We start from the raw sequence: 27,557 nt of genomic DNA on the forward strand, positions 1-27,557 counted from the left end.
CAGGCAGACAGTGGGGAGGTTGTTAATAGATACGTTATTACAATTTAATATCAGGATGCTCCGATCAGTATAAAAGATGAAAAAGTCCAACTTGGGTGAATACATTTTATAGGCACTGTACATGTATAATTGCACATACTCAACTAGTAGTTACAGCAACAGTTATAGCTTATAGAGAATTGAGCACCAAGTACACGTCTTTGTATTAGAGCAGAATTTATAAATCATGCTGTGCCTGCATTTTTTTTTAAACTGGTGAAATTAGAGGAAGAAATCAAATAATCAGATTCAACTAAAATAACATAAGTAAGTTAATGTGGTTTTGAAGAGGGAAAAAATTAAATCCTGTGTGCAGAAAAAAACTTCCAACTTTAGTTGAAATAGTGTCAAGAATTGCAAGTTTGAACCCAAACAGTGGTGTTTAATTTTTTAATATAAAAAAAACATTTTATTTACATAGATTACAGGAAAGCACACACACTGTTATACCAGTTGACATTAACACATGTCCTTTATTTTGTCTACTTTTCATCACGTTCACTATGGTTAGTCACACATTTTATTCAACAGAAGGGCTAATTTTATTTCATAGCATTTCTTTTTCTTTTTTTTTTTTTTTGGTCAATGTCTACAACATTTGGATATATTCACAGCACTGTAAGGACAAGATAAGAACAGCCTTTTGTTTTTGTATAACACTATTGCTTCACAAGCACCCATTTGACAACAAGACTCTTTAGGACAAGGCACGGTGCATTTAATCACATCTATCTGTAAACCAACGAGATCACAGCATATTAAATCTATACAAAAAGGCTTTACAATTGATACATACTGCTCGCTGTAGGAACATCACTTAGCTTTCACAGTTAGAGTTACCCTTGCCACAGTCAGTCAGTCAGTCAGTCAGTCTACCCAGACAGAGTTATCTCTCTGCAGCATGTTGGATGATGTGGAGGGTAAGGTGGGGTGGGGGTGGGCACTGCTATACACAGCTTTTAACAGAAGGATGTTGGATAATGGGATGGTCTCATGTGCTTTTCACAAAGAAGAAGTTGTAGAGTCCACCACCTCGCGGCCGTTACAAACTGTTGGCACATAGTTAGAGGCTGATCCTAGGAGAACAAAAAAACAGCGATGTTAGCCAGGCAAAAGCAGTAAAAGTATGGAAACGGACAGCCATGAGCTCTGCAGCACTGTGCTGGTTAGGGTCAATTTCTTCCACACTTCCAAAAATGTCAGTTTATGTGCTTCTGTTTTTCTGTTACTTTATACTTCGACCCCATTCGAAAGCTACTTTGCTGGACTGCACATATAGAGACATTTTTCACCACTATATACTGCAGTTACAGTTAGCTCCAGGACTTTTACATCTATTCTTTTCTTTTAGTATTTTTACATTCTTGTATTTCTACGTTTACTTAAGTAAAAGCTCCACTCTCAATTATCACATCAAACATCCTTTTCAGATGACTAAAATATCTTTAGTGCAGGTGAAACGTCAATAGTTAAACTTGTGTTAAGCCTTTGAACACACAGTTGTAGTCTGGACTAAAAGCTCTCTTAACCTCAGTGCACAATGTAAACTTAATTTTTTTATTTTATTTATGAAGCTTAAAGTTGGCTGTAAATTAGTCTGTCATTTTATTAATGAGCTTTAGATAAGACCGTAATGAAAAAAACAACATAATGACTGGATTTTAATTGCTTAGCTACACAGAGAAATATTGTCTGATTTTCATTTCTCAGGTTTCAGAGCTTATAGACCTTTTTCATTCAATAATATGTAGAAACTTGAACAAATGCAACATGTAGCAATACTGAGCAGCATCATACTTTATATTGCATGGGTTCTATATAAGTTAGGTCACAATTATCCTGTTAATTGCACTGTTTTTACTTACATCCTATTTTGAAAGCCTAAGCTGCTGAGAGGTATAAAATTGCAGCCGAAATAGCAAACAGATGTTGTCATGCTGGTGTTTATAATTTCTTTAGTATGCACAGTACTGCATAGAGCAGTCAGCACCAGATATAGTAGATACTTGTACCTTTAGAGTAGCTGGAGCTGGGAGCGGAGGCAGAAGCAGACACTGTGGCACTGAAGCGATTAGTTGTGACTCTGAGTGAGGCCACGTTTTTCTGGGGCTGAAACAGGATGATGTGAACCTTTGGGGCGAAGAGGCAGCCGAGAACAACCGAACCACTCAGACTGACGGAGATACACATGGTGGTGGTCTGCACCTGTGAGGAGGGGGAGACACAGACACAGTGAAGTTTGTTCAAAGGCCACCTAGCCCCAGCACTCTTCACACATACACCTGTTACTTCAATAAAGCCTTTGATCCAATCAGGTCACTCACAGTTTTATTCTGTTCCTGTTCCAGTTACTCACGAAATTTTAAACCAGTCTGCTTAATTTCCTCTCAACCCTTTTGTGGTTTTCCTAAAATCATATAACCAGTCTGTTACTTTCCTTCCTTTCCAAAAAATCACTCAAATCGCTCACAATCTTCCTGTCCAATAAATATTACACTCTATGTGCTCTTTATCATATCAGTGTTTTAGCGTAACACCTCTTCTCCTCCGCCTCTTCTCTCACCTCTCCTGGCTTGAAATGGGTGACACACAAATTATCTTCATGTCCTTCATCTTTCCTAATAACCCAATTATAACACTCATCATTATCCCGTAATACAAAGAAATAAATAATGAAAAATATCAATCTTGTTGGTTTCTCCTGCCTTGAATGTTATGGAGGTTTAAAATGTATGGCAATTAAATACATTTTTAGTATTTTTAGTTTCAGATTAACTCAGATGATTATATTCAGATCATGCGCTCATTTGTTCTAAAGTTTCTGTACCCTGCAGGCACATCGAAAACAAAAACAGAAATCTCTTTTGTCATTTTCATGTGTCACACACTTATTATTCCAGTATTCCACATTTCCATTTTCAATTATGTGTGTGTGTGAGGTTTTCAATTATGAATTTTAGCAATTCTAATTGTTTATCTGTATGTGCATGAATATGAGGGCAAGAAGAAGAATGTGGAATAAGCACAGCTGGCTGTCCTGGAAAGTCAAGGCCTTGTTAGTCATATTTCAGCTGCTAATGTGAGCTGACTGCTGGGGTCATCTTCCTGAGCTCCATCTCTTCCCACCCCACTGGTTACCCCTGCAGTCCATGAACTTCTATTTGCAGAACCACAGCATGAAGTGAAATCCCTCCTAAACATACTGCACAACAAAAACACTGCAGAAATATGAAAAGTCCTCATTTAAGCTTCAGACTAAAAAGATAAGTGGTGAAAATATCTACTGTAGCCACAATGCGACGTATTTGTTGCAGCTATTACATTTAAGAGTGCTCGATACAAGTAATTATGAAACACCAATAGGACATGCTGCAGCACTGTGTGAAGCCCACTCTTAATATAAAACTGACAGCAAAGAGAAGATTACATTTTTTTGTCTTATTTAATAGAGTACCTTTTTAAATCTTTGATTTATTTTTATATAATTGATTTGATAGTTTATTAGATATATTTCATAAGCTTATCAATAGTAGTTTTGATATTAGTATATATATAAGTACACACTATGATTTATTTTTACACTTTTGCTGTGTTTTATGATTCAGAATTTTAATGTACTGCAATTTAACTCAGTGTATAAATAACTAGTATATAGTGCACCAGCCTCAGGGACTATTTCTAAAGTGATAATATTGACCTTTGATCAAATAAGAGGAATTAAATGAACAAGGAAAGGAAATTTTAAATAATAAATTACATGAGAGGTTTTTGAACATTGAAGAATATCGGCATCATTTGTGAAACACTGGGTTCATCATGATTCACTGGGCAACAAGGCTAGACTCTCATTAGAATATTTCTGTGTTACCCAACCCTAATTTGAAATGTGGCAACTGAACCCACAGCCATTATTATTGGTGTCACACAGAACGAAAGCATCAAGGTCTCTGTTGCAGTGCCAAACCTCTCATTCTTTCAATTACCGTGTGTGCTGCCTCTTCAGTGTGAAGCTTTATATTCTACAATGTTCAGCAGGCCTCGTGTATCCCACTGGGGATCAGGAAAGGTAAAGATTTTTGCTTCACGGTTTGGGTGCCAGGGAGGCTGATGACTACAGACATAAAAAAGCCTGAGGTACCTCATGATGATCCAAAGCTTGTGTGATCCTAGACCTCCCCCCATCTGTTTGCACAACAAAGGCCTTGTTGCTGACCAAATGCTGTGGCAGTACCCTTGAGTCTGCCTAAGGCATCAGGACTCATAACTTACATGGACTGTCAGCATTATGCCCCCCCCTCCTCTTTTTTTTCTTGTTTGTCTTACTTTACGCCTCATGGAGAAATGTCTTAATTTATCCTCGCAGCTATATGTTTTCTACTTGAGAAAAATAAAATGCATATTCTAATTTTTGGCCTGTTGCAGCATTTCAGATAAGTCCAGAAATAGTTATGCATATAGTCAGCTCATTTATTTGCTGTAATTTGTAAATAAAAATGCAGCCTTTGGCCATATGACTAAAGGATGTAAGACGTTATTCCCTTGTGACAACTGTCCAGCAGATATTTCATATTCCCTTCCGACTGTCCCTGCTTACAATTATTTTTACTGCATGACATAACACTACGTAGTGCATTCAGTATACAGTGCCAATTGTGATTTAATCTTGGTATCTGAAAACTGTAAATCTCCAGACTTTGTCTCTTGCACCTAAATGTGTCATTAAGCATTTAGTAATGCAGTGATTCAATGAGTCAGTTTGAGTGTCATTAATTATTTCTATCGGTATATTCCAGCCTGATCTGTCTCCAGAGTCTTTGTTCTTGTCTTGAAAGATCCTTCAACCCACATGAAAAGAAAGCTCGTGCTTTCATGGGGGTGGGTGACTGATCAAATAGAATCTTAAAGTAACACCTTCCTCTTTAGGGATGATAAACACCAGGGAAAGTCATTTATAGACTTTGTTTACATTATAACACAACAGTGGGCTTGAGAAAGTTCTAGAAATACAAGTTGTAAATACTAAATGTCTTTATAAAAAAACATTTTCGTTGACAGTTACCCTGTAGTCGCTGGCAGTGACATAGAAGATGGGCTGGAAAGCCAGCCAGATGATGCAGGTGGTGTACATGGTGAACCCAATGAACTTGGCCTCATTGAAGTTTTCGGGGCACTTGCGCGTCTTGAAGGCGTAGACAGTGCAGAGGATGATGAGGATGCAATTGTAGGTAAGTGACATGAGCATACTGGAGTCCTTGCTGTTGCACTTGAGGGTGACCACATCTCTCCGCTCCGGGCCCACTTCTTTCCGAACCCCTGGCACCTCTACCAGCAGCCAGATAAGAGCCACTAGCAGCTGGCAGGAGATAAGAGCGCCACAGATCGCTACCTGGGAGGCGGGGCTGATGAAGCGTGGCCGCTGGGCTCCATCCTTCACCCCACTGAAGATACGAGCAATGCGGTTGGTCTTGGTCAGAAGAGCTGAGTAACACACTGCGAATGAGGTGCCCAGTCCTAATCGCCGTAGGGTGCAAACAGCAGTGGAAGGTTTGGCGATGTAGATGAAGGTCATGAGGTAGCACATCAGCACTCCCACTAAAAGGATGTAAGAGAGTTCACGTCCACTTGCTTTAACCACAGGCGTCTCATTGTTCTTGAAGAACAGGCCCACTACAGATAAAGTACACAGTATACCAAGGCAGGAGATGGTGACAGGCCCAATTGCCCAGGCATCCTCCCAACGGATATATTCTTCAGGTAGATCATAGCAGCCAGTCAAGTTAGCTAGGGGCCACTGACCAAAGCTGCAGTCAGCACAGGTGAACTCATCCTGTAAGTACTGATAGGGCTGGCAGGGGATACAGATCCAGCAGCACACATCTCCGGGCTGCATACTCTTCACTTCATTCTTCCTGCATGGGTCGCTGCACTGGGAGGTGGGTGGTACAAGGCCAGGCCATGGTACCAGGGAAGTGTTCAGAGTCAGGTTCTGGTCCCAGTAGCCGACCTTCCTGTAGATGAACTTCCCATCTTCTTTGTGGTAATGAAAAATGTTGTAGCGGCTGATGCTGTCACCAAAGGAGTCAAAGCGCACCATGTTCTCTGTGTCTGCAGGTCTGAATGGAGCTAGTAGGAAACAAAGATACAGCAATGTTGACTACTGTAAAAGATTTAAAAACTCATATTCATAGGTCTCAATAGAAAGGGTAGGGTACAATTTATTTTGTAACTAATTTATGTGAAGTTATATTAAATTATTTATACTATAAATATACATATATGTTAGTAATAACACAAATAGTGATATACATTGAGCTAGTATATTTATTGATGCTTAAAAACATAAAAATGCAACATAAAAAAGTAAATACTCAACAATCTAAATGACTATTCATTGATTCCTCCATGCTAATTGATAAATTATTTCTGCTAATTGAATGATTACAAACCCTTTTCAGTGCTGCAGAGGAAGTCATTTGAAGTCTTAATCCGCTGACATGCTTATTTGCAATCCCCCTTTGCTTTACATTCAAATGTTCACAATGACTGTGATCCTATTCTTAGCTATTTGAAACCAATTTCACATGAAAGAGGTACATAAAACACACGCATTCTTGTTTGAGTGAAGCATTTTGTCTGTGTTTGCTTTCATTTGCTTTGCTTACTCTACCTTCAAACTTGGTCTTCAAGATGAACTCCTTGTAGAACCTTTTGCCGTTACCTGGTTTCATGGCATCACAGACCTTGGATGTGTTGGAGCAAACAGCTTGCCTCATGTTGTGCAGAGCATAGGCCATGGCATAGACTGCATTTACCACAAACATGATCTTCGACTCCTGCTCAAAGGTTCCATCTCTTAAGCTGTGTTCACTGCAGCCGGGTTCTTGGAGGTTACAGCCAAACTGGTGCTCCCAGAACTCTTTGAACCATGGGTTCCTTGTGTTGGTGTACGGGTTCAGCTTGGTGAAGTAGTCTTCAAACTCTCTAATTGGGTAGGAGGCCAGCTCAATGGTGAAAGCTCTGTCTGCTGCAGTCTCGCTACCCCTCACTACACTCTCCTGCGCTCCCCATCCATCACTAGCCACCCAGGTGAAGGTGACATTCATGCGAGTAGCGGCCACCAGCAGCTCCCGGGCGTCTTCACTGCGGGTGAATAGGATGACCACCTTGGCATTGGACTTCTGCTGCAGAGAGCGGATCACATTATCATACCCCTGGCGGTTCATGGAGCGGCTCACTTTGGCTGAAGTGGCGATGCAGATTTGGCGAGTGCGGGCCTCCTGCTGGAAGGCGTCAATGCCAGTCTCACCATAGTCCCCCTCTGATGCCACTGTTGACACGTAGGTCCAATTGAAGTACCGCAGGATCTCAGCCATGGCTTTGGCCTGGTAGAAGTCAGGGGGCACAGTGCGGGCAAAGTAGTCATAGCGGGTCTTATCGCTGAGCTTTGAGCTGGTGGAGGCATAGCTGATCTGAGGGATCTGGAACAATCGCAGGAGGTTGGCCACCTGGAGAGAGAGAAGAAAAATATTTCACTAGGTTTATTATGTGTTTGTAAAGTTTCATTTCATACTGTAAAACCTTTATCATGTCCAGTGCTATAATTAAATGAACGACTTTGTTGCTGGTTTACATCTTACTGCTCACCAGAGGGTCCTGAGAAAGCTTTGTTTCATGAGGTACTGTAAGTTGTATTCTGGCAAATTTTAGCAGTGGCTGCCGCAGGTTAGTTTATAGATTACATGAGCTATCATTAATCGCAGGAGTTTCAGACCTGAAAACCAAAATATTGAGCTGAAGTACATTCTAAAAGTCCACAGAGCTACAGTGAACCGCAGAGTAGGGTGTTAATTATTTGTGTCACAATAGTCATTTTGTCCAGTGTTATTCTCAAAATATTGATTAAAGCCACAACCTGTCTGATACAGTGATACAGTTGCATATGCTTGTGCAGCTGGAAAGCATAACAATTGCTCAATGTTACAACATTCTTGTGGTGGTAAACGAAGATGTTGCAATGCTGCATTTAAAATCTCTTCAAGTCTTTTTTTTTTAAAATCAGTTTGTTTTTTAACTTGTAGATATCCATCTGGTCCGTAGGTAAAGCAGAGCCATTAAAGGACAGAGCTGTTGTCAGATGTGCTTCAGTTCTGTGGTGGAGGCTGGCAGCGGAAACTGCGACAATTCAATGCTCCTCTATCTCAAACTGTTTACTCTGTCAGGGATCCACATCACCAGCAGTTAGTGCCACACATCCCTTCACAGACAGTGCCAGATAACAAGGAACAACAGCAACAATGGCACAGAGATAAGAATTATATCAGGGTGTTGTTTGTGGATTTCTCAAGTTAAAATCATTCTGTCAAGTCATTAAAGACTCACTACAGATTCAGTCAGGCGTTATGATGCGCCCCTAACTCAGACAAATATATGGATTTCCTTGTGGAGATGATAGTTGATAGTGGATGATAATCTTTGACTGAAAGCTCAGTGAGGCATCCATGTTGGACACAAGCCTGCTGAATGTGTCATAAAATCACTGCAATTATTTTGCCACATAGCATTACAGAGATAACTATGACAGAGAGCTGGTGAAAACTTGTAATTTCGCAGGACTTCTCATGAGACACAGTGGTGATTAGTGAATACCCATGAGCCTCAATATGACTACCTCTTCCCTCAGGCATTATTGTATGCCTTGGGGCTTCCCAGACAATGGCATCCCCATGGATGTAATTGGAACCTTCCACACAAAATAAGTCCTATTAAAAGTACCGTTACAGATCACTCAATCGATAGTTAAACAAAGCTATCAATCTTTTCTGTCATATTATAAATCTTGAATGATAGATATTGTACGTGCACAGTTTTCTACACGTGGTGCATGCCCTGAACATGTTACTCAACAACCCTTTTTTTTCTTAATGCTAGCAGCATGGCTCTAGGGTCTGGCGATGTCAGTCTGTCTGTCAGTGTATCATCACTGATCGAGAGTGAAATATCTTAAAAACTAGTGAGTAAATTGCCATGACATTTGGTACAAATATTCATGTTCCCCTGAGGGTGAATAAACGTTGGTGACCCCCTTGCCTTTAATGTAGCGCCACCATCAGGTCAGACTAACAAACTATGATCATGTAGCTAAAGCTGTACTTTGTGTTAAGAGCTAAATTGCTAATGTTGGCAAACTGACACTATGAACTTTTAAACTTTTATTCTCAGCCAAGTTCAACATTCAGCATACAAATGACAGATTTAATTTTGTTTTTAATCTAAAAAAAAAGCAGCATAATCTAGAACTGATTCCAATAATACTAATAAAGTAAAATCATAATATCTTATTCATTGCTAGTGTGCAACATATATACTACAACATATATATGCTTGACATTAGCATGTTGGCATTGCCATCGTCATTTAAGTCAAATTACAACCTCGCAAAACTGCAAGATTTGCTTCTACTTTTTATTTTTCTTGCATTACTCTCTCTCTGATTGCACAATTATGTCCTCCAGTCACCTCTCCATCGCAATGGCCAGCCTTAATTTAAAGTGAAACATTTGTAAACATACATTACTGGACTGAGAGAAACACAGGAGACTTCATGACATTTTTTATGCAATGCAAACACGCTCCGTTTTGCCTCAGAAATTACTGACATTAACCCTGGTCTGCAAGCAGTTGTGTGCTTAACCTCCTTTAACTAAAACACCCTAAAGACAAGTGCCAGCAGAAAGGCATACTACAAAGCTCTTGAGGGGATGAATGGAGTAAATATGATGTACTTAGACAGGCACACTGCACTCAGCAGTAGTCCTCCCCACAGTGTCTAGTAGAATATAGGGCAGAGGTCTCATCAAATTATCCATCGAGAGACGTGATTTCTGTTGTTAATGTATGGGGAAGCCTGAGTGGATCTGTGTATGCACTGATTCATTTATATTGCTGAGGATATATACAGCATCTTGTATGCAGCAGGCTAGTATATGAGCAGCCACACTGAGCCAGTCAGTCACACGTGCATAGTGATAAGGTAGTTTCGTCTTGCAGGGTTTTCAGGCAGGCTGTTGGCCTTCATCGATAGATTCTTGGAGAGGCTTGACAGCGCACCTTTCAGGACGGCACTGGAGTGTGTGACAGTAACCGTCTGTTCGTCTTCATGCGGTACTTCGCTCTCGCTCTCCACCGAGAAGTCAGATAAGAACCACAGTACAGACTCAGTGGGAATCATACTGTAAATCTGCTTTCATTGAATGAGACTGCACATCAACTTGCATTTAGTTTCTTAATTAAGTCTTGCACTGTAATAGATGGTACATTTTTTTTAAAGGAGCTTTGCTGACACTTTGACTGTAATCTATTTAGACTATCCTTAATCATAACCAATACATACTTAAAACTTTTGACTTTGCCTTAACCTGAACACATCCCTAATAAAGTTTAGCTGTTTTGGTCACAACTGCAATAATTTGAGGCACTAATTATGTCCTCTTTACAGTCCACTGGTTTAAAATCCAAAAGTGGTCCCCAGACGAGCTACACTCTGGACCACAGAGTCTAAAATAATATATAACAGAAGCATATTCACACAACAGCCTCCCCGCAAGATTTAAGCCATCTTGCATTTATTTTAACATGAACTACAAGTAAGTAATCTTTTTAAAATCACTAATCTTTTAAGGTGTAGAAATCATCTGAATAGTGCCTGTTCATTGTGTGAGGACAAGTAAAGAATACACAAAGAACTGCAATTGCAAATCACTGCACTCATTCAATTAATGATCTCATTAGCCTTACACGTTATGTCTAATATATCTTGATGGTTATGACACTAAATAACGCAGTTAAGGTCTTGTTTTGGTTCTATGAATTAGTGGGTTCATTAGTGAAACAGTGTTTTCTATAATGTTTCCTCCTACGTATGCCTCTTTCAGTGGGTTCAACATGTTTGATATTTCCTGAGTGAATGAAAGGAAAAACTAATTACTCAATTAATCATGCATACAGCCTATCTATCTATCTATCTATCTATCTATCTATCTATCTATCTATCTATCTATCTATCTATCTATCTATCTATCTATCTATCTATCTATCTATCTATCAAAACTCAGTGGAAGCATCCACTGCTGTAGTTGTTATCTACAGTATATTATATACTTATTATTACTATTACATATTTTTTATATTTCGGGTTGTGTCATATTATTCATATTTCAAACATTCATGTTCAGAACTGTGTGCGGAGCTCGTTTCACAAAAGATGGAAATGAATGTCTGAATGTGGTTCTGCTGCCTTTTATTAAAGGAAATTTGGGACTATTTATTCATATCTCCTCACTGAACTGTAACTGCTCTGTAATTCTTATTCTCCTGTTTCATCTGTCCTATTCTATTTTAGCTTACTTTCATGTTAGATTTTTAGATATTTTTTAGATCGCCTTGTGTTTTCTTTCCTTCCATCCATTGCTTGATCTTCACAGATTTGATGTGTAGATGTGTATGTACGAGTAGGATTTGTGACAATTAGCTTGGAAACCAATTGTGGTCCAGTTTGCAAATGATGAGAACTATTGTATATTCTGCCTACAATTTTTTCATTTTATCTAATGACAAGCCCATGGACAATATATAGCATACTCACACTATGTTGTAGCACTTTCCTGTGAATCTGCAATACTGCAATAACAGGTAATACTATAGCTAGTAAACATATCAGAGAAGGCGGGCTGCAGTAAGCATTGATATTTCAAGGATAAAGGGAACAAGTGGGCTGAGAACGTGATGGTATTACTGGTGTCGAGCTGTTCATGAATACATACAGTATATTTGTGTTAACATCTGGTCAGTCAATATCATTATAACATAATCAATAAAAAAGGCTGCATGCATATTAAAAGCTACTCAGATCTCTGGAATTCAAAAGCTCTACTGTGGTTTGAAGATCGTGCTTGATGCGATGATGTATAAGACGGATCGTGGGCAGTATTATGGGATTCCAGGCTAGTGTTCCTTCAAAGAGCAGATGCATTGAGGGAAGATGTGAGACAGCTGGAACATAGGCAGTCTCTTACTCATGTGACGGTCATGATTTTTTTTTTCAACATTGAAAGTCCATCTTTATGTCCCTGAGGTCCCTGTCAAGTTGTGCCCTACAGTAGATACAGTAGATGGCATGCAGAGTGGATGTAGAGTGCAACAGCAAAGCCACTTACAAAAGGTCCAGAAATACATGTTATGCATTATGGATAAAATGCACATTGGTTCTAGGTTTGGTATACTGTATTTGAATTGTATAAGTAGAATGTGTTTTTTTCCCCCAATACTGTGAACGTGTAATCAAAGCTGTGAGGTAACATGCATTTATTGATGATAGTGATTAATCTGGTTGCTGAACACAGTTTTATTTAGCAGAGCAGTTAAATTCTGAGGCATAATACAGTTAATAACTCATTTAATAATCTGTCCGTTACCTTAAAATAATAGTTATTCTCAGGGTAGCACTAAAATAAAAAAAACACTGATGTTGTGCAAACACTATCCCAAATTATCCGTGCCGAGCTTGCCTTAGGTCCAATTTGATTCAATTTCAGGAGATGAGAGATTATTCCTTCATCATCTATAACCGCTTACACTTTTGCAGGGTCACAGGGGACACGTTGCCAGTTTGTCACACGGCACATTCACACCCATGGGCGACTTAGAGTCACCAGTTAAACTATTAACCTGCATGTCTTTGGACTGTGAGAGAAAGCCAGAGCACCTGCGGGAAACTCACACAGACACGGGGAGAACATACAAACTTCACACAGAAACCCAGAACCTTCTGCTAAGCACTACACCACCATGTTAGTGCCTGTAGAAAGGGAAATCACATAGAAATGCAGCAAGGAGGGAAACAATAAAATGCTGATAAAGCTATGTGTTCGCTCTCCCGGATGTCAAAATATATCTGAGATAAACAATAACCTAACATCTATGCCTTTATGTGAAGTGGCATTAGTTCAAATTCAATATCAATATCATTGGGATAGGATCTATATTTTATAATTCCATGGTGGCATGTTGATTTCATTTCATTTTCATATGACTGATTGATTATACAGCAGCCAAAGGAAATGACAGGTTTGCATTATTTTAATGCATGCAGCAGGCTAAGGTCTGATCCAAACAGTCACTGAAAGGAAACAGCCTCAGAGTTAAATCTTGCTCTGGTCGATTTGTGGAGAGATGGCTGAAACAGCAGAATGCCAGTGCAACATCAAAAACATACATCTTAAACTTGGATCTAGTCTGTTCTCTCCGAGACAATTTAAGCAAACGTAAGTACCAAGTAGTTCCTCAGTATGACTGTGGTGTCTCTCTCTCTCCTTCCAAGACTGATTCCCCTAAATTGGAAATTGCACTGCTGCAACACCTCTGATGCATTTGCTCATTTGCATTTGTTTTTACCAACTGATTTCCCAGCTCCGAGTTCATCTTGGCACTTTCTTTTTCATACCCACTGCCAGGAAAGGAAAAACATAGCAATGGCAGAGTAGACTGTTCGATTGCCTGAGCTGTTTTATCATATATCTGCTGGATCAGCTTCCCATCTGTTCTGCAGCTGATGAGGATTACTTTTGATTTGAAGCAGCTTTGTTGGATCCTTCTACCCTAAGTTTTGAACTATAATAGGTATAATTGTATGGCAAGACAAATGCTTCCCCATTTATTTTATGTCAATTATTTGTTTTCAACAAACTCCATCAAGTGTCCTGTAATAACAACATATCACTTGATCTTGCTATATCAAAACAACTTCTTGTTATTTCACAAAATCAACTTATTTTAAAGAACAAACTTTAGTTGGCATATTGTTATAACAAGAAACTTACATACGGTATTAAAAAGAGAAATTGGTGCATCAGACCCTGCAGAGACACTGTTATGGTAAACATGATGATATTTGGCAGTGTGTTTTTTTATGTACTATGACTGTGGGTTGTTTTTGTTGTGTGCGTATGTCTATAATTATTCATTGTGTGTATATTTAGTATCAAAAACATATTTAACTAGTAAACCCTCTAAAAGTTGCCTGTAGATGTGCATGTGAGATTGTCTGTCCATCTGTGTCAGCCCTGTGATTGACTGGTGACCTGTCCAGGGTGTACCCACACTGTCGCCCTGGGACCAGCCTCCTGCCCTGTGACCCTGCGCAGAATAAGCGATATAAATAACATTATGGATGGAGGATACTTCAAAATCCAAAACAACAGATAAAACTTAAACTCTATTTAAACCAAACCAGTCATTGCAACTTTTTTAATCTGATGTGGGCTCCAATTGTTATTAAGACAAGTTTGTTTTAATGAGATACAATAATAATAATAAAGTGATATGTGATAAATCTGTATGTCTTCTAGTAATTCAATGAAAATATGTCACAATAACACAGAAAAAAATTATATATTTTTATTAAGTGACAGGAATCCTGTGGAAAAAAAAGATAACTAGAGTATGTAGCGTGTTGGAAAGATGCTGATAATGAACATATTTGCGGTTTGAACATATGGGCGTAACGATAAAAAGTAAAACAGTAGGATGTGATGTGATCTCATGTGAGATGTTGTTTAGTGAGGGGAAGACAAGGCAAGATATCTTAAACTCGGTGTGCTTTATGCGTGCTGCTTCTGCAGACACCCACCCACCCAAAGAACCCACACACACACACAAACACAGACGCGCATACACCTCACAGCCCTGAGCAGATGATAAGAAAATCAAAGCAGCAAATGCATATGTAAACAGGTATGTTTCATACATAAGAACACACTGCATATATTCATGTCTGCAGGTTAAGACCTGTGATTTAATATTATACAGCTGGAAATGCAGCAGCAGGAAGATGTGTGTTGATCTGCTTGCATGCACTGTTTCAGGAGGAGACACATTTTCACATTTAACTTACTTCTGTTATTTCCTCCCACCAGCAAAACAATGCTCACCACAAGAGCGACCTGTCAAGACGCTCTCAGGGATATAGCTGTGAAAAATGTTGTTCTTTATCATCTGCTTAGTTTAAAGCGTTCAAATATCACTTCTAGCCTCAAGCACTTATGAAATAAACCTATTAAGTCCGGTCCTTTTTTACTGTTATTGAGACTAGAGTACAGTGCTCCTGTCACACAATCTTAAGCCAACAGGTTCTGAGAAAAGTCTGGTAATTTATTCCAGCGATATCGTGTGAATAAAAAACAACAGCTCTAAGTCAGACAAGATCAGGGGATTTGCATCTGGAAATCGATAGGCTAACAATATTATTGACCGCATAGGTCTCAACTCTAACCAACCTTTCAGTCACTGCAATGTTTCCCTTCACTTTGAATGACATTTTGATGTGCTAATTAGGGAGCCGAGCTGTTTTTTTTTTTCCGAATGTGCTAAAACTTCCAGTTCAAAAATAACAGTCTCTAGGAGAGGAGTGGAAAGGAGAGGAGAGGAGGAAGAGGAGGAGGTGGAGGAGTTATATATGTGTGTGTGTGTGTGCATGTGTGTGTGTGTTGGGGGGGGTTCAACTATAATATCACATGATGAACAAGACCCTTTTGAAGTTAACACCAAGGCAGGATTTCTTTTTTTTCTTTTTTTCACCTGACGCAATCTGTGAAGACGGAAACACAATAAAGATAGAGCCTTCTCCAGTTCCTCTGCACGACACAGCAACAGACCTAATAAACCGCCGCACACCCAAAATATTAAACATCAATATGTGGCTGAACCTCAGATTACTGAAGACCTTCCCACCAGCTTCAGCAGCGGTATGACAGAGTTTGTCTAATGACTTGTCGTCGTGTCTTAAAGGATTTAGCAGATGTTTTTTTGAAATATAAATTCTAGGATACTAGATTTTCAATAACGTATGTCTAAAGGGAGATCAGCTCATATTACATGTTTGATATAAAGGAGATGGCCGTTCTGCGAGGGTTTTATAGTTCTTTACCACAAAAACACTTCTTCCTTGTGTGCATCTGTGCTTAAATGTTTGAAGGATGTGCAACAGTTTCAGTGTGAATTTGTGCCAAAGGGTTATTTGCATAAAGTCCATGTTGAAGACAAAAGTTGAAATGATGCCTCTAAGCAGACTTCAGCTTGTTATTGTGTGACTGTGAGAGTGTAGTGGCTTGTGAATTTGAATATACACATTTTTTCTTTATGTTATTTTTGCAAGAAAAAGTGTGGGAATGGTTCAGAATGATTTCATTGTTCTTTTTTTTTTTTCATTATTAGCTAGGTTAAATTCATAACTGTAAAACATGTAGGCTGTTAGGACTGAGTCATCATTCATGGTTGATCCCATACAGCTAACATCCCAGATGGCGATAAAGACTTTTTTTTTCTTTTTTTCAAACTGTGAGAAGGACAACATAAATATTGCTGAGCTAATTATGAAAGAAACCTTTTTGAGGCTGAGGAGAAACTGGCTCTTTTCCCACCATCTTTCCCACATCTTATCCTTGGCCCCTGTCACAGGCAAGCGTCATCCTCCTCTCCACACGCAGGTGGACATGTCTCTGCCAGCCAATGGAGATGCACCCCACAGATGGGAAAAAAAACAGCTCCTCTAAAAGTTCCACAGTAGTGTCCCTGGCACTTGTCCTTCTTAGTTTTTCATCTCTACAAAGTGCTTCTCTGGGATAAATAGGCACTGTGTAAATCAGTGACCTCTCAAAAAAATCCCACCATGGGCTTTTCGCTGCTCTCACGGCTCGATTCATTATGGTGCCCGGGAAGCGAACAAAGAGACTGTTGAGCATAGTGACGGTAGAGGTATGTATTCAAATTCATACAAAAACATTCAAAAGCATTGGGTTTCTTTTTGAGTCCGTGTGGTCCCTGTGAAATCTCATTCACAGGGACAAACAGGCCTTTTCATGCATCTTTAAAACATTCTGCTCCTTTGTTAAAACATCATCAACATTATGGGAGAACAAGATCCATATTATCTAATCCTTTCCAAGTGAAGAAGCCCTGTGTTAAATGGGGGCTCCACATGACTCCAACATGGTAAGGTGGACATCCTCAGTCCAGTCTGTTTAACTGTGTGTACATGATTATACTCCCCATTAATGCTGACATGAAACATTCATCAGTGCCCACTCTTTGCAAACCTCTCGAAGACACTGGATTCTGACATTGCTTACAGACGTAGCATACATTTACACAGTCAAAGAGGCTGCAGCACTCAACTTATTCAGGAAATCAGTGTTTCCTAGTAATATAAATCAAATGCAAGTCCAATTTTCACACTCAGAGAGAGAGAGAACGAAAGAGAGCCATGAGAATTGTACTTGATGAGTTCTCTACATAAAGCACATTTTAGCAAAGAACTCAAATGTAGAAGAAAAGGGGATTTTTTTTAAACAAAGATTGTTTAAAGGAGTAGTTTGACATTTTGGAAAATTAGACCAATACTACTCTTACATCTGTCTGTTATGTGGTAACCACAGCCAGGAGGTAGAGCTCTGCTAGTCCATTACATGAAACTACATAACACAGTTTTTACCCTTTGGTTGTTTGTATGGATTAATGATAAAACATGCGAATACGTAACCTTTAGACGAGCCAGTAATCATATTTCATTTTTGACAGAGCCAGGAGAACAAGAAAATATTTGAAAACAATGAATTATCATATGGCCTGATTAATTGTTTTAGCATGACACAAGGACATTGTAACTTCTCCTACTATGACTGAAATGTTGGTAAGAATAAGACTTAAATTAATTGTCTGTAAATGTTTTCAGTTTATATTAAATATGTTACTATTTACAAATGTCTGTGTGACTGGATGATGACTCTGTCAGTCAGGCAACTCGCAATGCGGTCTATGGATCGGATCAGATCAGAGCATGCCAAAGATTATTACTTTTGCATTCAAGAGTCTGACATGTCAAGAACCTGCTCATCAAAGATTTCTGTCAGCCAGACTACAACATTTATAACACTACCTAACAGCAAGAATAAAATCTACATTTTTACATAGTAACGTTACAGATAAATTAAATAAAGGCACTGAAATCCTGTCTTCTCTTTTTATAGAGACTGGATTCTCCAGGTAAGACTGCCCTTGGGAGGGAGACTTGGACCAAAAGACTTGAGTCAGCCAAGCGTCTACGGATTCATCATTTACCCCAAATTGTTTTATTTTGTGTTATTTATGGACTAAAATATATTTCAGCACAGTAATCTCGCCCCTCTCCACAAGCTTGACAAAAATGATCATTCTCCTTTTTCTCTCTTGGGAATGACTGGACTCATCAGCAACATTATATCTTTACAATCAGTCCTGATGACATAATTTTCACCCAACACCTAAAACTGAGTAATTTGAAATGCATTCATTAACATTTTCAACGGCTATGCTGCTCACCGTTGTACAGTAGCATGTACGCTGATTAGACTGCACCAACACTGATGCATATTCATTAGTGATGATTCAGTCATCTGCAGTTGCAGGTGTACAGTAATATAAAATATGCTTAGTGTATGTCATGTGGGAAAAATTTCCAACATTAGTCATACTGTATGTGTAATTGTTGCATGCAGCACATGTTATTATTAGCTTTGGTCTTTTCAATACAGGGACGTCTTCCCCACAAAAAACACTATATCCTTTGTGTTACTGGTGTTATGTAAAGCACAAAGCTGCTAAGCCCTCATTGTTTCAGCAACTTTTTAACATGATGAAACTGCACCATATCAACAAGCCCCTCTGAAGTGTTCCTCAGTGTGATATCCAAACTGGAGAAAATAAGTTAGGGCGCAGGGCCAGACACATTATTACAATCAAAGTTTAATTAGAGCTGGAAGCACTGGAAACCAAAATACAGTTTTTGTGAAATTGAAAAACTTTGGTGGAAAAAAATGTCGCCATTGTGCTTCATAAACGTAACAATTAATATAAGATCATACCAAATATAAGAAAAAATATAAGACTTTGTTTTAGTTTTTGGGATGTATTAGAACAATGATAATATATTTTAAGATGTAATAATATGTTTTGTAGATAGCAGATATCCATTATCTATAATAGTAAACAACTAGTCAACCAGTCACTGCAGATACATTTGCATGGAAAACACCACTGAATGTAAACTGTCACTTTCTGAAAGCAAATTGAGTCTCTGTGACTAAAGCATTAGGTACGGCCACGCACTTCACTGCTAATAAAAAAAACATCTTTATATGCGTATAGTTTACTGTTCCAGAGCTTTGCTTCAAATAAAAAGACAGAGCCTAATCTGTGTGTGTGTGTGTTGGTGTATGATAAATGTGTTTTGAACTGAAGTTAATGGAAAGTGTAACCAAATTATACCTACACACTCACTAACACCCATTGCATCATGGTAATTATGGTGTGTGAGGGCAATCAGAATTTATTAATTATGCTCAGATGCATTGCCTCTGGCAACCTTTCATACGTGAGTGAAAGGTCACTTTTCTTTGTGAGGTGGAAATGAAGTTGCTGACAAAGTGATGGATGTCTCTGTGAATGTTGATGCTTCAGACAGAATCATCCCAGGTGGATTCTTATTCCAGACGAAGCATACTTACTGCTGAAGGCTCAGTCCGCCAGCTCAGTAAAAGTGGAGATGCGAGGTAATGAGCTGTATTTGTGGTGTGAGTGTGAGGTGTGAGTGAGCGAATGTATGCAGATAAAACTTTGGTGCATCCCCATTTTTTAGAATGAAACACTGAAAGAATGACTTCATAAATGATTCAATGAATTAAGTGCATTAAGGTTTTCCGTGAGGTGTAAAATGCTTCAAGTTGAAAAATATTTGCAAATCTGTCAAACAAAAATATGTAATTAAAACACTAGGATCTTAAAATGGTGAGAAGGTTACAAACAGGACTATGATGCCAACCTAAACAGGATCAAAACAAAGAAATCCCAAACCCATTCACCACCACGTTCTGAAATAAAGCACATATTAATTTTTGTGTCGTAATGAACATTGGCATGGGAAGTAAATCATGAGGTGAAGAATCAACAAGATTGAAATCATTTCAAGGGAGCTACGTGGTTGAGAAATCCCATGACTTTTATTTACTTAATCGGTGCTGCTTGCAAAAGATCAGCATTTTCCATTTATGCTTAATTTAGTATCAAAAACATACGTAGAGCTTTGCATTGTGTGGTCAAGATAGCGTTTTCTGTAAATGGATATAAACAGAGCCAAAAGAAATTAATTTGCTCCATTACCTGAATGGAAACATCACTGTAGGATCCTCCGATGACCCCAGAGATGGCTAGTGGAACCTCGTTTTGGATGGGTCTGGAACCGTCTGGGCAAATGAAGCCTGGGTCTTGCACCTTGGTGAGGGAGGCCCTGACGAAATCTAAAGACTGCTCCAGAGCATACGTGTCCTTCGAGCAGGTGTCTAGGATGTGGGCCCCCAGCTGGAGCCCGGGAAGAATGTGATCACTGGAGTTAATCTCATCAAGTGCCAGCAGCATGGCTTCCAATCTCTGGATCCCTCTCTCCTCGTTGATCTTACCACAGTCCTCCATCCCATCGCCTTTATGGTGCACCGGGAACAAGCCTCCAATCACCAAGTCTCCGTCCAAGATTATCTCACGTTTGGCCGCGGGTGGTAATCTAGAGATGCTGGGCAGAACTCCTAGTATCAGCAGCTCCAGCAGGAGCACGTGGAGAGGCCAATAATGGGCAGAGCTGGCCAATGACCTGGGGCAAAGCACTACACTCAGCATGGCAGGATCAGGTAGTAGGATTCAGATGGTTGAAGTAGAGACGAGCAGAGGTTCACAGGGTCTGGAGGCGGATTACTTTCAAATCTTCTCTCAGTGGGTTCAACATGTTTGATATTTCCTGAGTGAATGAAAGGAAAAACTAATTACCCAATTAATCATGCATACAGCCTGCCTATCTATCTATCTATCTATCTATCTATCTATCTATCTGTCTGTCTATCACAGAATATATCACTGAGCTAATGAGGAATGAAACAGAGCTGACTGGTGACATATGTTTCAAAGGGGGTATTATTGACGCCCACTGACAGCTTATATTTGTGCCTTTCTGTCACTGATTTTCATTAGTACCATTACTCCCTTTCAGCTGTTCACCCACAGGGTTATTCAGAGATATGAAACAGTCACACGAAGGCATAAATACTGCTTTATGCCTTGGTGTAACTGTTTCATATCTAAGCCAGTTTTATATCTAAACTTTCTCTTCCAGGTGGTTTCTTATCGATTTTTCTGACTGGATTTTTTTTTTCTTTTTTATTGTTATTCCTCCACCTAATGTGATCTATAGAAACATTACAGACAAATAATGCTATTATTGGAGAGTCTAAACCCGAGCACTTCTTTGTCAGGAGGCTGAAATGGGGCTAACTCAAATCTTATGAGTTACTTTCTGAAGTGAAACGTAAATAGAGATTATGTCAGCCAGGCTCTCTCCAGGATTCTGGTGTGAAACATAACCGCTGCAGTTTTATCTCAAAGACAAACTCTGAGTTACCACATGCCGAGTGACCACATCAAACATTTATAGATGTTTAAGGCACCTCTCATGTGAAACGAAATTTCCAAGCTTACAACCCGAGATATCACATAGATGGTTCTCCTCAATGGCTGGGGTTGCCATGGAAACATGGTGGGTAAAAAGTAAGGGTTGGACTGCAGGGAAGTGGGCAGCGAGACATGTATGCTAATATAGATTCCTGTCATGTGGAGGGTACAGGTTTCCGTCTCACCGGGAGTTGTTATGATGTTTGATTAGGGAGGTGGGTTGGCTCAATCACACTGCTCTCAGTGAGAGAGGGAACCAATCCTGTTTGTTTCAAACACAGTCATTCATCACATTCAAACACACACACACACACGCAGGCAGACACACACACGCACAGACACACAAGTTCAGCAAACAGATTGATTGAAGCAGTCTTTACATAGTCATTCTCTACATAGAGACAATGGACTTTTAATGACTTACAGTCTTTTCAGCGTATCTTTATCACAGAATATATCAGCAGTGTTAGTCACATTATCTGAAAGTCAGAGGGACACGCAGATGACACATACAATAATCATCTTTTGGATTTTTTGAACTCCAAGTTCAGATTTTAGCGGAGTCACCCTGGAAAACCCACAGAGCTTGGCTGTAGTTCGGACTATTCGCTGTGCTGCTGCTCCCCTCTCCATTAACAAGCAGTGGGGAGCTTATTAGTGACTTTTCCTATTCTGTCACACAGTATTATGACTGACATGGTAGCATTACATAAAAGTGCGTTCAGAACCAAATGTAATATGTGTTCTATTATTAGTAGAGCTCTTAACAGTCATTTTATTCAATCTGTGTTCGTCCTGCACAGAGGCAGAAAGCCCCTGCTGTGAGGTATGCAGGAGTAGGTTACAAAAACACCAGCTTCTGCAGCCACACCCAGATAAGTTCATGTGCTGTGTGTGTGTGTGTGTGTGTGCAAGCATGCTTTTGCAGGGACATTTGAAGAATATCCCGTGACATCCCAGAAGCAGCGCTAGTGACAAACAACAGAGAAAACTAGGAGGAAAAGGTGTAATGAATGCTGAATTTCCCCCCCAGATAAATATTACATCAGGTTGTGGGTGGAAAAACCATGTGGTAAATTGAAGAATCTACTACCCTCGATCCAGCGGAGAGGATTACATGTCGTAATGTGTGAAGTCGTAATGTAAAGTCTGCCTGTGTGTACTGCAGGTGTTTGGTATTGCTACGCCACATTTGCCCTATTATTAGAACCAAGGTGAGAAAGTAACTTGAAGAGTTCAACATTAGAGTCTAATTGCTCCTCTGTGCTGTCTGTTGAAGCAGATGGGGGCTTTCTGGTTGCAAAGACTAGGTCACAGTGTGAATTAATGGCGCAATAAGGAGCAGCCAATTAGGCATGCCTATGCAAAGTAGGCCAAAGTGAGGCTGGAGGTCCAGAAGAGCCTCTTAAAACCTTTAAGAAGTGCAAACAGATGCCGGAGAGTCTAAAGTGGGCATGAAATGCAGCTATCAAAACCATATTTCCTACCAATATTTGAAACACTTACAGTATTAAACAGGGAGCTGTATTATCAGCTTGCATGAGCCTCTGATTAGTTGTAAAGTAGGTCCTATCGGGGCTCCATCACATCATTAGGACCACCTTGATGTAGACAGGCTGTCACGCTCACACTCAGCAGCTGAGAGAGTCACTCGCTCCCCAGATGTCTGAGCACAATATTCCCTCTGAAAGGCAAGTTCAAAAAGAAAAGGCAGTGTGCTTTACTCGGCTTTGAACCATCAGCTAATGGACAGAGAGGATTTCGCCAATATTAGCATAAAGATGCTTTGAGAACGCCGTTCCTTATCCAGTGTTTTATCCAAATGTAGCTAATGCGCCATGTATGACTCACTGCACAGCTGCTTTCAGCAGTGATGGCGATTGGCACATATAATCCTACTATGTATCTATGGAGAAATATAATGCTACTCATGTCTCAAGAGATTGGGATGAGGATCTACGTACCTGTCTACAATAACTACCTTTTTGTTGACAGAATTCACTAAAATCCTAAAGTATAAATCAATTTGACATGGTATCAAACACTATGGTATATAATTATGTTATTAATGATCGTTTCATGAAATCACTTTGGGCATTTAGACTGCTATGAGGTTTGTTTGGCACATAGCCTTTTGTTGAGCACATGAATGTACATGACATGACATTAATTTAGTGTCTAATCCACCGCACACGAATCATTAAGCCAGTTGAGTAATAACAGCCTAAACATAGAACTTGTCCCATGAGATTTAGCTAAATTAATGTTTTCCTATGTTTACATGACCAACACTGACAGGACGATCATTTATGGTAGCATTTATTTATTTATTTATTTATTTTCTGGTGCTCATTATAAATACCAGGTAAAGCCCAGGTTCATTTTTTTTTCTTCGTGCAACTGATTTCTACATTTTCCTGAAAAAAGACGGAGCTTTTTCTGTCATAAGACACATGACAAATCACCTGAACCAGTTAACATTGTGACCTTTCGCGATCCTCTAAAGGGCTGCAACTAGCTGTTCAAAGCAAAAGACATTTACAGCTCATGAAACAAATAAAGAAGGGGGGTGAAAAAAATCCCTCCACTAATGATTTCCATCATTATATCATCTCCAGTGGGGACGCACTTTATCCTTCCACCTGGACTTTGTCAGCTGCAGGAATTAAGATGACTCTGTGGTGGCCAGCAGCCAGCTGAGATTGTGAATTTGAACAAAGATCAAGTGCATCATTTCGTCAAAATAGCACAGGGAAATCTGTTTGTCAGCCTGTTTGGCTCTCTCAAATGACAGATTATTATTTTATTGTGCTAATAATATCTCAAGTGGATGTTAATTCCCAAGAAAATTTAAAGAGACAAAGTGCAGATATGAGAACAAAGCCTGGCTACAACAGGTTGTTTGTGACTGGTGGCTTCCAATCATGACATGATATTAACATGGAGACATGGTGCTGGTAATACAGTAACATATAACCAATCTGTTACTGCCACCCTTTTACATTTGAGTGAAATCCCGCTGCTACATCACATCCTGTCTGATCCACTGACAACAATATGCCATCATGGATTTATCCAAAACACAATCGTGTTTTTGTTTTTTTGTTTTTACGCGAACACTTTCAGGAATGTTGCAAACTGTAAATAACCCAATTATATTCACAGCAGGATGCTATTACATTGTTTGGGGCGCTGTCTGAAAAAAAAAACAAAAGCTGTGATTGGTTTGAGAAGAGCAAGTGCGGTAAGAGATAATTAGGACTGTGCTGCATATTTTGTCAGGTCAAGTGGGGGACAACTTTATGTGGGTTTACAGCCATACCCACATGTACTGCAAGGTCTAAAGATTAAGTACAGTCAGATCAAGTTCATTATAAATTGTGACTGTTCTGCGCAATAAATGTTTTATCAACAGATCATAATAGTGGATTTAGTGGCAGTTAAGCTGAGGTTGTGGGATCAGATCTTATACGATTAAAAACAATTAAAAATGCAAAGACACGTCGGTAAAGAAAAAAGGCAGATCGAGAGACAACATGGGCACAAAAACCTCCTACTATGTCCAAAATCAAAGTTATTAAGTAAACATTTCTTACCTCGTATCACTAGATGTCTTTTTGCGAGTGAGTATCTGCAGGTCTCCTTTCCTCAAGCGACAAATACAACGTGGGACTGCTTCATGTGACGAGCGGAGTCCAGATGTTGTTCACTTTGAGCATGTTTGCCAGCCAGCGGTTTTTTATTGTTGTGTTTTTTTTGGATCTGTCCTTGGTTCTGAAGTGTGGCAAACTCCTCTCGGTGCTCTCCAACTTGTGCCTGCCAGCCCACCTACAGACTACTAACCACCTAAAATAATGCTCATATGTCCACCAGCATCCACAGTATTGATGCTCGATGTATTCTCCTGTGTTACTGCTCGATTGGACTGAGAGGCAAAAAAAAAAGAGAGGAAAAAAAAACAGTTGTAATTACACTTTTATGTTTTGCATTGTCCCCCCCCTCTATTTATAGTCGCGTCTCTTTTGGAAAGTTAATCAATTCAACTTCAAAACAATGAGCTGTGGAGAAATCCTTGCTGCAGCACCGTCGGATCAGAAAACACATGCAGCTACTCGGTGCAGCTCCACAGCTATAATGAGAGCGACGAGTCGACGCTCTTGCCTTTCAGAGAAAGCTGACTGCGCTTCATAAAGCGTTTGTTTGCGAGGCAAAGCGAAGTGAGACACAGCGCCGGAGCAGGTGAGAGTCCAAAATAATTCAATCTATCTTACAAAAAACAAAACAAAAAAAACATATATTTATATCTATACATGTGCTGTTTAGTATGCAGCAGTGAAGAATAAAAACAAGGACGAAAGTGCATCAATCAAAAAATTTCCAAATCCTCACAAATCTTTGTGACTCATCTTTTGCATTCCCCCTGGAACTGAACTGTGTCGATCTAACTTTTAATGAATCTTTCCAAATAGACTACACACACGGTGCTGCAGCTCTCCAGCTAAATTTGGACAGAGAAAAGAGAAATGAGCATCAACTTTTTCTTTTTTTCTTTTTTGTTGCTGTTGTTTTCGTTTCTCTCCATGAAGGCTGGCCAGCCTCATTCACCTCCATCTCATTAAAACTGAATCACACTCCAGATGAGTGCCATAGCACTTCAAAAAAAAAAAAAAAAAAACTAAAGAGGTATGTTGCACAGTTTGTTTGTTTTTTCCCCCCCAACTGAAAAGGCCACAACATCCCACACACACATACACACACACTCACACACAAGAGTTCATATCATTTAAACTGCAGTTCAGTCATGGAGGCAGGATGGAGGCATACTTGAGCTCAAGGCTGAATCAAACACATCATTTGTCCTCATGTGTAGTGTTGTTACAGATAATTTAATACACATAAAACTTTTCCCAGCTGAAACAGATGACCCTCACTGTATAGATTCATATACTACATAAAAACTATGTTGCCAGCAGGTGAAAACTTGCTGGTAATTAAGGTTAACTATACTACATGCCGTTCTGTAGTAAAACATTCTCCAGAGACACTATATCAAGCAGCAAACTGCAATTATTTTCCTCATTCAAAACAACATTACATCAGCAACATTCCTGTTGTATAATTAGTGAGGAGTGAGGAGAAAAGGTCTGCTGCACCACTTTGGTCTGTGCGTGTCCGACCCTGCTGCTGCACAAAGAGTTACAATTAAATCTGGAAGTATTCAGGAGGCAACATTAAGTTCATTCAATATGAATTCATTACTCATCCATTTCTGTCACCTTCACAAGCTTAAGCACCGCCACCACCTTCCTCCTCCTCCTCCTCCTCCTCTTCTCACCCACACACACACACACACACGTTAAAAAACATCTCACCATTTTCAAATATTTCATTTCCGGACTAACAATAGTTACTTTGCAGTCAGGAGTTAGGGGGAAAAAAGAACTTTTTCTACGTACAATGGCAATTAAAATGACGAGCGGGGTCCTGCTTGTTGCATAATTCCCTCAGCTAACACAAAGGGACCAATTTTCTCTTGAAATAGAATTGTAGTTTACATTACAATAGTAGAGGCCATGTGGGTGGAACACAGAGTTTAGATAGGAACATGCCAATTAATGTCGGGGGAAATTGTAGGGGACAAAAATAAAGTGTTCTTAGCAAGTGGTCAGTGCACATCAGTCTGACTGCTGCTTTCTTTGTGGCTTTCTGACGATACAAAGTTAATGGATGATGACAAAACAATCAGTCCAAAAATCCACAATTTAGTTTCTCTCCGCTGTGTTTCTGTTTTGTTGGAAACATGTGGTCTTGTCACAAAGAACTTGCAAAAACTTTACCTCTATGTCTACAGTACAGAGAGGAGTTGGACAAATCCCTTGATCAGGGTGATTTCGCATTACATGCGTCATCACTTTTAGTAACCCGCGACTAGACTTTTA

General features: G+C 39.5%; 1 protein-coding gene across 4 annotated transcripts; it reads right to left on the reverse strand.

Annotated features, from left to right (window-relative positions):
- Positions 1-19: 19 nt before the first annotated feature.
- grm2b (glutamate receptor, metabotropic 2b) lies at positions 20-25,849 on the reverse strand. Of its 4 annotated transcripts, XM_019261628.2 has the most exons (8): positions 25,215-25,849; positions 23,125-23,302; positions 21,804-21,880; positions 20,284-20,911; positions 6,707-7,544; positions 5,099-6,162; positions 2,052-2,244; positions 20-1,115 (listed from the first exon to the last, which is right to left on the reverse strand). In XM_019261628.2, exons 4-8 carry the CDS (start codon positions 20,791-20,793, stop codon positions 1,042-1,044), a joined length of 2,679 nt encoding a protein of 892 aa, XP_019117173.1. In that variant the 5' UTR covers positions 20,794-20,911; positions 21,804-21,880; positions 23,125-23,302; positions 25,215-25,849; the 3' UTR covers positions 20-1,041. The 4 variants fall into 4 exon arrangements, with proteins under 4 accessions (XP_019117173.1, XP_019117289.1, XP_019117228.1 ...); XM_019261744.2 differs by lacking the exon at positions 23,125-23,302; XM_019261683.2 differs by lacking the exon at positions 21,804-21,880.
- Positions 25,850-27,557: the final 1,708 nt, after the last annotated feature.

Source organism: Larimichthys crocea, chromosome VI (assembly GCF_000972845.2).
Source record: "Larimichthys crocea isolate SSNF chromosome VI, L_crocea_2.0, whole genome shotgun sequence".
Taxonomy (NCBI): Eukaryota; Metazoa; Chordata; class Actinopteri; family Sciaenidae; genus Larimichthys; species Larimichthys crocea.